Below are 14,109 nucleotides of genomic sequence, written 5' to 3' on the forward strand. Positions count from 1 at the left end.
GGATAACTTCAAAGATGTCTAGAGGGTAAGAAGGGATGCTGTAAAGAGAGAAATTTTAGAGTTTCATCATGAGAAACGCTTAAAAGCTACTGTACTCTGCTCAAACAACCATGAAAGCTGTCCCATATAGCTTAAGACCACCAAAAAGAATGTTGCCCATCTCTTGTATGCTATCATCCACACCAAAAGGACCTTGGGCTGCTATCACCTGCTCCTGGAGGGCTCCAACCTACTGTCACATGTTGTAGGACTGATCCTTGGTGGCTGCAAATCACATCAGAAGCCTCTACTTGCTCTTCAACAACCTTCTTCTCTCTCACAATGGCTACAATATACTTCTACCAACCCCTAAAAACGTTTTGCTCACTTGCATGGACAAGTTTTACCAAGTGGCAGCCTTCTAATCCCATTATCTAGCTTACTAAATTATTTTTCAAATTATTGATTTTAAAAATTAATTTAATAATTATTCCAGTAATCAAAAAATCAATTTCATCAATTTCATCGATCAATAATTAAATTGGCTAGACCAATTTTTTCTTCCAAGTATCCCTGAGTAGTTATTGACCCTTAGACTGTTATTAATTAATTAATTAATGCCTAGTCTCTAATGTCACCACTGACATTAGTGGCCAATAAATTGGTCTAGGCCCAAATCTCACACCGAGTACCAACTAGTACTTGTCAAACATAACTTATTATAACTTTTGCCTTTGGCACCCACTGCATCCTTGGGACCCTTGGCATGTTACCTTGAAATAACTACCATGTCCATCACATGTGCTAAACAACCTTGCACATTTGATTAATAACTATCGGCAAGATTAAAGCATCTCCAAATTTCACATCCCCATGATAGAACTCTTTGTGAAGCCTCTATTTTGATGCAAGTTCTTTGGTTACCTATTGCCCCACGTACACAAAGATGCTATGAGGATAATTGTGCAAAGTGAAGCCTCTATTTTCACGGGATCATATGGCTACTAATTGCCCCACACAAAGGTGCTATGAGGAGTCATGTGCCGAAAAAAGACTAGGCTCTAAATAATCCAACTTGATTGTCTTGATTTGTATTTTACATTCTAACTCATGTCCTTTTTCTAATGTGCTTTGAGGTTGCTCATCTAGGGTGTGGAAGCAATTCATCCACATATTCCCTCATACACATGGAGATACATAACAAGCATAGCATAGTTGACTAGAGCAAGTCTTTCTTGTCACTAAAACTTATGTATATTGTGTAGTATACATGAGATGTCTATATTGTGATAGGTATATGTCATATCAATATATAATTGCATGTTTAGTCATGCCTCAATGTCTTATTTGGCATTTTTAGTATCTAAGTTTATATTTTAAGGTTATAGGTAAATGTAGATAAGCTCAAGCTCTTAGCACTCTCAAAATTCTTAACAAAGAGCACAATCTAGAGAAACAATAGAAGTGTCAACATGTAATGGGGAGGATGGGTGGGAGAGGAAGAGAAAGGTATCTACATCTTGGTGGTGCAACGGAAATGAAGGGGAAAATCAATAGATGATGCCAAACCCATGACCTGTCTTTGCCTTCTCTAATGAACTGGGTTTTTAGCTCTCATATAGTAGTATCCTCAGCAAGGCTAATTTAGGCAAGGCATCTGCTGCACCCTCTTGTAATGGTAAGCATCACCCTAGTTTTTATATGAGTGACATGAGCAGCTAGATTCTAGCATCTAGAGTATTGCCACTACTTGTTGTACACACTACTTTTTGTATGGGCTCGACTACTTTGGATACTTAACCATTTGTCATTTTGGTATCTGAACTCTCATTTCAACTCTCTCTTGCAACAATGTTTAAATAAAAGACACTAATATTTGAGAAGTATTATTTTAAGTCTCAACATTAAGTATAGGCTTTGAGTTATGTGTATAATCCTTACATATCAGATGTTGCATCCAACATGCATTCAAAATTTTTAGCCTAATTAGTACATACTAACATTAAACAGACCTAATTGGACACCATTGGATGCGAAAACTCTGTGCAGGCCATCTAAGGACTGATGACATTATCAGCAGCAAGCACAAAGGATAGTCACACCAGAGCCTATCTTGAATCATGAGAAAATCACGAAATGAAGACTGATGCTGCCACCCAAAAAAAGGGGCCCTACCAAGATTCCATCTGAGATACCAAAGACAAAGCAATCTTAAAATCTGAGGCAATGGTGGCACGGTTCCTATTCATCGACACAAGCTCATAGAACCATTGAATTATGAAGAGAGTCACGTAAATGTTTAAGCCAAATGCATAGGAAACAAATCTTTAAAAACTGGCAAAATTTCTCACTTAGTGCCCAACATGGGTCACACTGAAGGCATTGCCAGTTCATTTCACACATCTTCACTTCATTGCAACACTTCTGATGGGACTACTGCAAGTTTCAAAAGAAACATATCTTATCCCAAATAGAGATATCAAAGTGTGTTGTGGACTGGAACATTCTCACTCCTAGTCTTCCTCATAGTGGAGCTAGACTACCATGCCTCTAATATGTACCAGTTCTTTCTGTATCATTCCTTAATGTATGATATAAATGCAAGCAAATTAGTCAGTTCACTCAACAATGAACAAAAGATCACAATCTCAAAAGAAAGAAACTTTGAAGAGGAACAGGAAGCCTTGCCTAAAATCACTACTTGTTTCCTTTGCCACCTGCAACTGAGCCTAAAAAGGTGCCTCTAAAGAATTAGTTACATAGCAACATACAAAGCAAGCAGTAAGTGTGCCTATGGTCACAGTCTCAAAACCCTTTTGCTGTCCTCACAATCATGATGGTCAGTGACAAATTGATTTGAAGAAAGATATCAATGTGCCTCAGCCAATGGGCAATCCTATGGCATTGGTGGTACTTGAGCCAGCAGAGATTACCGCAGTTTTGAAGCTGAATCCTTCAAGGCCACAACATAATTCTCCATGAAAAGTACATGCATTTTCTCTCTATACTATACAAAGTGGACTCCATACATCAGAGCAGAACTTAAATGGATGCAGAAATATTTGTTCCAGCTTGCCTTTATCATAAAGGGGATGATGACTACGTAATTATTTTTCATGATGGCTGGGTCATTCCAACCAATGACATCTTTGATCTGGTATTTATTTTTCTAAAAAATATCAGGGTTTTCTAATCTACCCTTGTACTACATGATGGATCTTCACCCTGTTTTGGATTTCCCAAACGCAAAAGCAAGTTCAAAAGATAGAACAGATTGACAAGCACCATGTGCATGCAGGTGCTATAGGCACCTGCAATTGAACCTTAAAAGGTTCCTCTAAGGAATTAGTTACCATACATGCAAACAGTAAATGTACCTATGTTCACATTCTCAAATCCTTTTGCTGCCCTCACAATCACAATGATCAGCAACAAATGGATTTGGAGAGAGATGTCAAATGTCTCCCTGCCAATAGGTGATTCTTTAGTATTGGTGGTACCTCAGCCAGTAAAGCTTATTGCAGTTTGAAGCCCAATCCTTCATGGTCACAACATAATTCTCCATGAAAATTACACTTATTATCTCTCTTCACACTCCATACATCATAGCAGAATTTGAAGATGGATTCCACATTGATGATGATAGGGAATATTTGTTCCAGCTTGCTTTATCCTGAAGACAATGATGATTATGCACTTAGTCCTCATGATGGTTCAGCTATTCCACCTAGTGACATCTTTGACCTTGTAGATCTCCCCCGAAAAAATATTAGGTCAGTCACTCCCTTTACCTTTTGTTTTCCTTCCTATATGTATCCCTTGGTCCCCAAAGAAGCCGGGTTGTTATTCCATGGTGGGTTTTCACCCCATTAGCGGTTTCCCAAATACTAATACAATGTATTACAGAGTTCAAATATAGAATGATTGACAAGCACCATGTGCATACAGGCGTTATATAGGCCAGTATATGTAGATATGAATGAATATGAAATATGTTAATGGCTACGCTATAACGCAAAATTGTGTATTCCTGACACATGATTATGTCTGTGCTACCAGAACCAGTTTGTACACTGCAAAATAGCATGTCAAATTAGAGTTTCTTTGCACCCATTGAGTGAGAGTAACAAGTCTTGGACCTGAATGGAGAAAATAGCATAACCCCCTGAACCTCGATCATTTAGACAAGCCACAATCTGAAAAGTCATGCTGTGGTACAGACCTAGTGCGGTCCTCTTTCAGCCACACTATATCCTTAACTTAGGAATGCATCACACTAACCTTGGTTGCAGCCCGTGAAAGTGCCTGGACAACTGTTTCTTTGCTTAGGAACTGCACAGCATCCTCCAACATCTGGTTATGAAGCAGCAGACAGTGGACAAAATAAAAATCACATATGTTTGATAAGCATGTAAATTTTGCATTTGGGTAACTATTAAGTTTTGAAACTGCAGATAGACTCAGTTTGACAGCTTGATTCAGAAAAATGGAAAGCAGTAACTGATCCAATATCACCTTTGAAGTTAACATAGGACGGGAAACTGCAAATCCAAAAGCAATGACCAGAGTTACAGCAGAAACAGCTGGCCCCGCAAATGGAGGATATATTTCCAAACTCGCCACAACACCCCAGCCACTCATTGCTAGAGCAACTCCAAACAGAACTAGAAATGCAGCACTGACGGGAAAAGAAATAAACGATAATGATAAGGAAACTTTGTTAGATATCAAAGTCCTGTGTCTAAGCAACAACCAATTTTCAAGAGTTCAGTGTAATTTTTATGTAAATCTCTAAGTCTTGTGTAAAGTTTCTCAAGTCAAAGTACATAGCGATATACCAATCTGTGCATGTATGTTAAAAATCTCAGTACTAACTAAGACATGTAACATCAGAAACAACTTGATGTATAATAGACAAGCATATACAATATGCTAAAGTAAATAAATAAAAGCTGTACATTTCTTACCTGACATTTTTTGCAGAGTCTGCATGTGCATCATAAACATATACAGGAAGAATCCGTGGTGAGTACACAACCACAGGTGGGGATAGCAAAACCTGAATATATAGAACAATCGCTTATCTGTTACACTCAACATCAAGAGGATCTGGCAGGTTAGAAGACAAAGAGAAAGATCAGAAGAGTATACTAAAATACCGTTAAAGCCCGTCCAGCAAGAAGAAACAAGAAAGAGAAATACCCTACAGACCCTCCAACAAATGGCTCATCTGCAAAAACCACAGAGAGAGAGAGAGAGAGAGAGAGAGAGAGAGAGAGCACTGTTAAGGAAGAAACAACAATAAATACAAATGAATTGTTTTAACTGAATTAAGTCCTTTCAGAGTGACGATTTTAGCCCTTGCAATACGAATGACATAAACTTTTAAGTATCCAGCATGTTCTTACTTGCTAGAAGGCCCACCAGAAAAGCTGCAAGAGCCAGCACAAATGAAGCAAGGCATACAAGGATCATTTCTCCTCTTGTTAAGAAGAAATTATGAGATGCCCAATAATGGACCACACTTATTCCGAGTACGAGCAGCAGAAGTAATAGAAGGAAGGACGCACCAACCTGGAAAAACCTGAAATTGATCAAACCCATGCTTAAAAGGACCACATGTATTCAAACCTAACTATTGCAATGTTGATATTCCACTTAACCTCACAGATTGACAGTGGCTAGTTAAATTCCCCAGGCCCCGAATTTATATGCAGGAAACAGGTGGTTAATTGATTCTTCCCCAGCTTTAGTACTTGTTATTTGAATCAAAGTGATTTGTATATTGTGTTTATATTTTACTTACCATCCACGGATTGATAGTAGCTATGACTGCAGAGATTGCGCCAAGCAGGAGGAGGAGACCAAAACCAAGAAACAGACACACCCCTCGCGAAAGTTTCCAGCCTTCATCCTTCCTGAGAATGAAAAGGTGAACAAAGTTAGTGCATTTACCAATCTCTCTAAATGGATACCAACTTATGACATGCACAGTGAAGTAATGAGAGCACTAATGAATACAGTTAATGACCAATGTATGGAATACATGAAGCAGTCCAGAAATATGCTGAAAACACATTCACAGAAAATATAACTCAAAAAGAATGAGAATCATGCTTAAAGGACCCTTCTCTAACATTCATTTATACAAAGCTCATACCCATTGACTTAAGACGGAACATCAATCATCTGCACATTCACAAGATGGATTCAAGCATTAAAAACTGCATCAAAGGGATGCTAAAAACTTTCTCCACTAGTCCATAACCCAACATACTAACCACAGCAGGTTGGGCCTCTACACCCTTAAGCCTTGACAGATGTCAAATCTCTTTTGCTAGCTCATGTAGTGAGCTTATCAACTTCAATGAGAACCAGACCCCTTGTGTTGTTGTTGCACCCAACATGGCTTCCCATATGAAATGGTGCATATATTGACATTGTCACATACTAAAGACTACCCAGGATTAAAAAGAGAGTCTTTTAATGAACTACCCGGAAGAGCACATCTTAAGAATATGAGTACTTCTTTGGAATTCTCATCTTTGTTTCAACAAATTGAAAACCAGAAGTGCCTCTTCTACCATTTCTATATCTTTTGAAGTATGAGGTCTCGTAGCACAAGACCACATAGGAACAATTTCTAACCATTGGTAGAGTTTGTTCATAACAATAATATATGCAGGGCATGTAGGTATTGTGATGTGGTGAAGAGAGATGAGTTTGTCAACCTTGAGACATGATGTTGATGTCTTTCTGCATACATACATTGTATGCCAAAAGGTTAAGTTACAAGTATGACCGCCACAAGGCACCACATACATCCATTGTCTATTGCAAATAGACTGTTGGAACTTGGAAAGCACAAATATAAATTTAACCTTTGATCTTCCTAAGACGCCTATAGGGAATGACCGGATTTGGACTCTCGTATGCATGTTCAGTAAACATACCAATTTTATTTCACTATGCAAGCAGATAAAAGCAAATCATATGACGCAATTGTTCATGTATAAAAGTATCACAATATGCCTCAATCTATCATCAAGGATAAAGATCCAAGAACGACAAGATTAACAATCAAAAGAGTAAAATTCTATTGTGCTGGATCTCTTAAAGTGTTATGTCTCTAAGCATAAGACCACATGCAGAGCACTACGGCAGGACCTCGCAGCCACGCAGAGACTATTACAGGAGGCACCAAGGGACCCCACCCTCCACACACAGGAGACGCACGCTTGAGCAGCCATTGCTGGCTTAGAGGACAGGCGCTCAGAATTCTCTTTCTGCACCTCCGCAGTTTTTTGGGCGCGGAAGGGGGATACAATGTACAGGGAGTTTTTCTAGGTGCACTAGCCTTACACCTCAGGAGAGCAGATACGCAGCCTTCGAGATCAATATGGGAGGATTCGTTCTAGCCCAAATGAGGTGATGGAAATTGCCATCAACTACTACCTGCGCCTTTTCCAGCAAGAGACAGCTTCAGCTATAGGACAGCGATGTAGGCAGCAGGTCTGGGATCACATCCCGTCCCTCGTCACAAAGGAGATGGGACGCTCCCTTCTAGCCCCCTTCACAGAGAAGAAACTAGACGCTTTCCACACACAGGACGGGCAGAAATGCCTGGAAGAGGATGGCCTCTCTGAGGCATTCTTCACCACCTACAAGGAGGTGGTGAAGGACACCCTACTGATAGCCTTCTAGGAGATTTTCACTTCAGGATAGATGCCAAGGAGTCTTTCGGCAAGTCTTATCAGTCTTCTCCCCAAAGGGGGAAACCGGTTGGACCTTTCCCAATGGAGACCGATCACCTTATTGTCAGTGGCCCATAAGGCACTGGCAAAGATGATTGGTAGACGACTACGCCCCGTGCTTCCAGATATCATCCATGACACACAGACTGGCTTTGTCCAGGATAAGAGCATCCTAGACAATGTATTCACATTCTTTGAGGCAACAGAGTGGGCGTGGCACAATGGGCACAGGCCATACTACTCTTGGATTTCGAGAAGCTTAGGACAAGGTGGACTCCGATTTCCTGGAGGGCACCATGGTGAGGTTGGGTTTCCCCTAGGCTTGGATTCGCGGGGTCTCCGCACTTTACAGATCAGCCACCACCAGGGTTCTCATAGGTGGTAGGCGAGGGGTGAAGTTTCGATTGGAGAGATCGAGGTCTGGCAAGGCTGCCCCCTAGCCCCGTACCACCAGGGTTCTCATAGGTGGTAGGCGAGGGGTGAAGTTTCGATTGGAGAGATCGAGGTCTGGCAAGGCTGCCCCCTGGCCCCGTACCTGTCTCTACTCTTTGCAAAGGCGATTTCTCATTTCCTCAGGTCACGTGTGAGCGGATTACATGGCCTCCGACTTCCCGTGAGGAGGAGACTGAGTTGTTAGACTCAGAGTATGTAGATGATACAGCACTCTACATAGAGGACGATGAGTTGATGCTGGAGAGAGTAGGCTAGCTGTTCAGGTGTTCTGTTCTGTAGCAGGAGTGAAAATCAATTGGCGAAAGTCGGTTGGTTTCCTCACAGACCCAGACTCTAGCACGGAGTGGGGCATCCACCTAGGATTTAGATGGGTGAGCAAAGGGCAGACCGTCCGTTACCTAGGGTTCCAGGTAGGACTTGACATCACACCTGCCCAACAGTTTCTCCAAGTCCTCAATTCTATTCGGAGGAAGCTGACCTACTAGAGTACAGCTCGCCTCTCACTAGCAGGCCAAGCCCTGATGGTTAACCAAGACCTCCTAGTGACGGCCTGGTACATCACGTCATATTGGTGCTCTCCTCATCCTGCGTAGTGCAACTTCGCCGCCTACTGCGGAATTTCCTTTGGTCTGGGTTAGACGGTTCCAGGGATTCTAGGGCCAAGGTGGCATGGGCGACCATCATACGCCATCGGTCAAAGGGAGGCTTCGAGATCATAGATCTAGAGTATCAAAGTATGGCCCTCATGGGTAAACTAGTTGTCCGCGGCCTCACACTAGGAGGGCTGACATGTAAGGTCCTATTGCAAGAGGGTCTTCAAGACTATAGACCGAGACTTGGCGGTGAGTGGAGGCCATCCCTGAGATGGATCTTCACATCAGCTCCGATCACCCCGCCCAGATTACCTTTCCTACACAGCTTGATCCACGTGTGGCAGGGCCTCCGCAAGGCCCTAATCCAGAGCCCCCCAAGTTGCCAAGAGGAGATAGATCGTTAGTCGGTCATCTAGAACCCCCACGTCAAAAATCCAGAAGGAGCACAGCTTGGCGAGCGCCCCCACATCCAGTGGGCTAGCTGGGAGGCCGGCCCAGCTCGTGCCATCAGGACATGGCAAAAGGTGTAGAGGATGGTGGACGAGGAAATGTTGCAGCAAGTATCAGGCTGCCAAAGAGGAGTGGAGCCAAGGAGAAGGGAGATAGACGCAGCAATACCTCACGAGTGGCTTGCTCCCCCGAGACGAGAGCCGATACAGCCCGGGGAGGTATGGGCCGCTAGGTTCTCCCCAGCAGGCATCCCCCTACAAGTGGCAGGTAGAGTGGGCGACGCTCCACATGGGATCTTCTTCACCATACACGAGGGAGGGCGTCTGGCCCTTGACAGAGGGCAGCAGGATGAGGGGTTAGCTATCCTCCATGGAAGAGAATCCAAGTGATTGGCCTTTAGGGGAAGACATGGCAATTAGACTCTTGTCTTCTGGCAGGAGCTCAAGGAGTGGCACCTCTAGATCTAGAAGAGCACGCCGCTTGATGAGCTGGAGTGGGACCCAAGAGAGTGGCTATGGCCGGCCATAGCGGTCGCCGAGAAGCCATCGAGGTTCCTAGAGTACACTACTAGGATTGGCAAACACGTACTGATGCAGGAGGATATGGATTGGGCGATGTCACGTAGCAGGCACTGGGCGGAGCACGGCATCACAGAGTCTTTCCAACGAACCTTTTGGCACCACCTATGGGATAGTTGGAAGCCGAGGAGGGTATCGTATTTCTTATGGCTAGTGGCATAGGGAGGCTTGGCGGTGGGAAGTTGGCTTGTCCACATACAGAAGGAGGGAGATTGTATGCGCTGCACACACAGCCTCCGGAAACACCAAAGCAGTGCCTTTGGTCGTGTGAGGCGGCGCAACTCATGTGGAGAGGTGCATGCTGCATTCTTCGCCATATAGCACCAAGCCTTGGATGTATCTCATGGGGAGCTTTCTACTGGCAGGCAATCAGCTAGGGCCACCACCTTTTGTATGAGGCTGGGATGCAGGACACGATATTCATTATCAAGGCAGGGTCATACACAATGGTCGGTTTGAATGCTCTACCCATCCGCCAGGTACTAGATCCAATAGCAGACCGCTCTGAGGTATGGGAGATCATAGGGAGTCTTGCTGGTTGGCATATCTGGAAGGCACAATGTCAGGAGGGTTTCGGCGGAGAGAGACTTTCAGTATAGGCAACTTTAGCGGAACTCTCGACCTCCATCATCCCCTCCCTCCGTGGCCGATGGGATCTAGTGCAGGGCAAATCCAAGGCTCGTCAGGAGCTTCGAGGTCATTTCATGAGCACTTGGGGCGGCCAAGACCTGTTTTTCGTGATGCAAGCAGGCAGCCCCAGATGGCAATAAACCCCCCCCTCCATGGCTTCTTGCCCCCATCCCCCACAGACCACCTTGAGAGGCTTGTATACATGACGGACTTGTGACTTTCATCACCTCCAACTAGTCTGTTGAGCATCAGCACTCCGTTGTAATCAGTTTTTCTGAGTAATATAATCAGCCACATTTTATTTGCAAAAAAATATAATCTTGACATGCCTTTGAAATATATACATCATCTACTCAAATTAAGAAACCTAGAGCATTTTGACTTTTTGTTAGTAGAGAGAGGGACCAAATAATTTTAATAACATGGGCCAAATATAATCACACTTGAGGATGTGTTGTTTGAAGGCTATAAAAAGAGTAAACCAATAAACAAACTATGCATGTTAATTGCTTACCACATGTAGAACTATATTTAAACTACCAAAAAACGTGTCATACCTTTAAATTGGGGTGGGCCATTTATTGCTTTTAGGAAGAACAACTTACTGACCCCTTTACCCTGTGCACACCATTAACCCCATTCACAAATCCAGCAACTCCATGGATTATTTAGGAGATTATCATGGTTGGCAAATCTGAGCCACGGCATATGGGTCAGCATTTGAGGGGCCAGTTTTCATAGTAATTTCTCCACCCTAGATCATACTTTCACCTCAACAAGCCTAATTGAGCAAGCAAATGTGCAAGGCCACAAGCTTTATTGTTGCTTTGTAGATCTCCACAAAGTCTTTGACACAATACCACCAAACTTCTCCAAAAACAAATATTCAAAATACCATCAGAGATTGTCCTATAGAAAGAGTGGTGGGGAGAGTTAGACACCAATGTAGTTTGTTGGATGAGGTGCAATGCACTATATAGGTGAAGCAAGTCTGACCACTATCCCCAACACTTTTTGGCCTATACATTGATGAGATTGTTAAGTTCATAGACAGAAGGTAGTATACATTGATGAGATTGTTAAGTTCATAGATAGAAGGTAGTATACATTGATATGAGAGTGGTGGGCAAGTTCGTTACATGAGATACAGAGCACTATGAAGGTGAAGCAAGGCTGACCACTATCCCCAAGACTTTTTGCCTAAACATTAATGAGATTGTTGATGTATATTCATAGATAGGAGGTAGTATTGGGGCATCATTCTCTGAACTACTCATCAGCCTACTACTTTACACTGATAACATCATCCTAGTAGCTAGCAGAGATGGGATTTCAGTGCCATTGGGTGATTTTTGCACACACATAGAGCTCCCCATGAACCTCACAAAAAGGTTACAGTATTTCACACATCCAAACATGTTACAAGAGATACAATGGTCAATGATAAAAACAGCCAGAAGGAGGTGACAAGTCCCAAACTCATATGTATACTTGATTTTCCCTGAGACAGGCAACACAGGACAGACTTACAAGGGTATGCCACACTTGCACAAATGTGTCAGCATGCCCATTTTTAGAACCCCACACAAAGCTATGATGTATGCAGCGCCTGTATGGGCTCCTTAGCCTCTCCACTTATGATTGGTGATGGTCGTGAGACACCTCAAATCATTAGGATCGCTAGGATGATTCATGGCAAACCCTCCTTGCCCCTTCCCCTAATATAAGTAGATATGAGAGGACCAAGGAGGATTACATAAATGACATTTTACATCCCTTCATACCCACTGGGTGGAGCTATAGATAGACTGTTCATTACTCATCATGATGTACCTTATCGCATGCAAGATAGGACTAGACATAGGATGCACTAGACTAGACTTAGTGTCTGCCAATTTCAGTATAGCACTGTGCAGCACCCAGGCACCACACTAACCCTTCAGTGTATCTATGTTGGACCAAACTGTTAGATACATCATGGGATGAGGCTCACAAGTTTCCCTTTGTATCAAGCCATTGTTTTTTCACTTTGGCCCCCAGGATGTAGTTAGTCACTTTTCTTTCCCGGTTCATTCTTTTTCACTTTTGTACTCAGGATTAGTATCCCTAAGTTTTGGATGTATGCACTGTCGTCTCATAGGTGAATTCAGCCTGTAGCAAGGCTAATCTCTCCCTCCCTCCCTTTATACAATCAAATAGTTGTAGTGACATATATGCGCCACAGCAGACAAACAGTGCATGAGCTACTCAAGGTTAAAGAAACAGATTATAACGTTTATCGGGCCATGGTAACATGGTGATAGTGAACATAAAACTGACACAAAAAAATCATTATTATTCAGAATACAAGAGTTCCCTTTGACGCAATGTAATAGACATCCACTCTCCATATGTCAAAAAATGGTTAACAACAACGGCTACCAACCTGGATTTTATATCTGTTATCGAATTTCAGAGTACATGCTAGAACCAGAATGCATACTTAAATATGGCACTAAAAGGGAAGAAAACAATGTGTTGCAACACACCCCTAGAAATTTTAAGAATAAGAGCAACCACTTACCACTTATACAACCCACAACAAAGTAACATAAGTGCTGGGATGCAGATCAGAGGCAGAAGAGCAGCTAAAAAATCTGCTTTGACTGGAACTTGATCAACTCGCAGCCGAACAATAAAGACATATGACAGCCCACAAAACACAACCAGCACAACTGCAGGAAAATATACTAATGAGGCAAGTCCATTGCAGGCTCCTCTCTCTCTTGTTTAGTGCTTTTTAAAGAAGGAATGAGTAAACCAATATAACATATGCAACTGAGCAATGCGCATATAAGTGCCACATTGTCCCAACTGCTGCAGAATAAACACCAACACAATACCAGTAACACAGACTCACCAATAAATATCCCAATACAAATTGCTGATGACAAGGACAGTCGATATGTTGCAAACCATGATACCACTGGTAGTACACCAGTAATTATCAGTGCAAAAGTAGAAGCTATAGCCCATCCAATGTACATAGAAGAACCATATGGGGAAGCTGATTCCCTCTCCTTCCAACTCAAGCCACGATATGGTAGACCTTGTAAAGGCTGGTAGGAGATTATAGCACCAAGTGCAAGTATACTGCCTACTAAAACCAATATGGATAGAATAATTTTAACTCCCTGCCAAGCCATATAAATGAACATTAATGTCCCACCAACTCATGTTACAGGTTCAGACACAGATTTTCAGGCATGTATGCTAACAAATCAAGACACTGGAGTGAAAGACATAAAGGCAAAGCCTGGACCAAGGTGAGAAAGCAGAGACCCTTGTACTGACAGTTATATTCCACCACTAAACAAGGAAAACCTGACCTCTCCTCACGCTCAAAAACACTTGCATTAACCTAATATAACTCACATCTTTAGTCATTAAGCAGTCTTGGCAATTCGAAGATGGGACAATGTTCCCATCATCTGCCTGAACTATGCAAAAGCGATATCCATTTTTCACCCAAACTGGTATCATGATGACTAGACAACTAATCATCACTGGCAAAGTTAGAGCTATACCAGCAAGAATTGATGACTTGCTGCAAAACAACCACAAGCTATGAGGAAAATGTCCAACATGTCTCAGGAGATGACACAAAATCCACCATCACATCATCTTTTCAAA

At 42.6% G+C, this 14,109-nt stretch overlaps 1 protein-coding gene across 8 annotated transcripts in view; it reads right to left on the bottom strand.

Annotated features, from left to right (window-relative positions):
- Positions 1–14,109, bottom strand: part of DEK1 (calpain-type cysteine protease family) — a 114,884-nt gene that overhangs the window by 38,072 nt on the left and 62,703 nt on the right. For all 8 annotated transcript variants that reach the window (XM_087694955.1, XM_087694956.1, XM_087694960.1 and 5 more), the window contains 9 exons: positions 13,852–14,023; positions 13,337–13,610; positions 13,001–13,151; positions 5,786–5,897; positions 5,388–5,553; positions 5,139–5,209; positions 4,947–5,038; positions 4,495–4,657; positions 4,261–4,332 (listed from right to left, as the gene is read on the bottom strand). In XM_087694955.1, coding sequence (XP_087551081.1) covers positions 4,261–4,332; positions 4,495–4,657; positions 4,947–5,038; positions 5,139–5,209; positions 5,388–5,553; positions 5,786–5,897; positions 13,001–13,151; positions 13,337–13,610; positions 13,852–14,023 — 1,273 coding nt within the window. The remainder of the gene's footprint in view (positions 1–4,260; positions 4,333–4,494; positions 4,658–4,946; positions 5,039–5,138; positions 5,210–5,387; positions 5,554–5,785; positions 5,898–13,000; positions 13,152–13,336; positions 13,611–13,851; positions 14,024–14,109) is intronic.

This window comes from Lygodium microphyllum, chromosome 15, assembly GCF_053477565.2.
Source record: "Lygodium microphyllum isolate KBCC chromosome 15, Lygodium_microphyllum_v1.1.10, whole genome shotgun sequence".
Classification (NCBI taxonomy): Eukaryota; Viridiplantae; Streptophyta; class Polypodiopsida; order Schizaeales; family Lygodiaceae; genus Lygodium; species Lygodium microphyllum.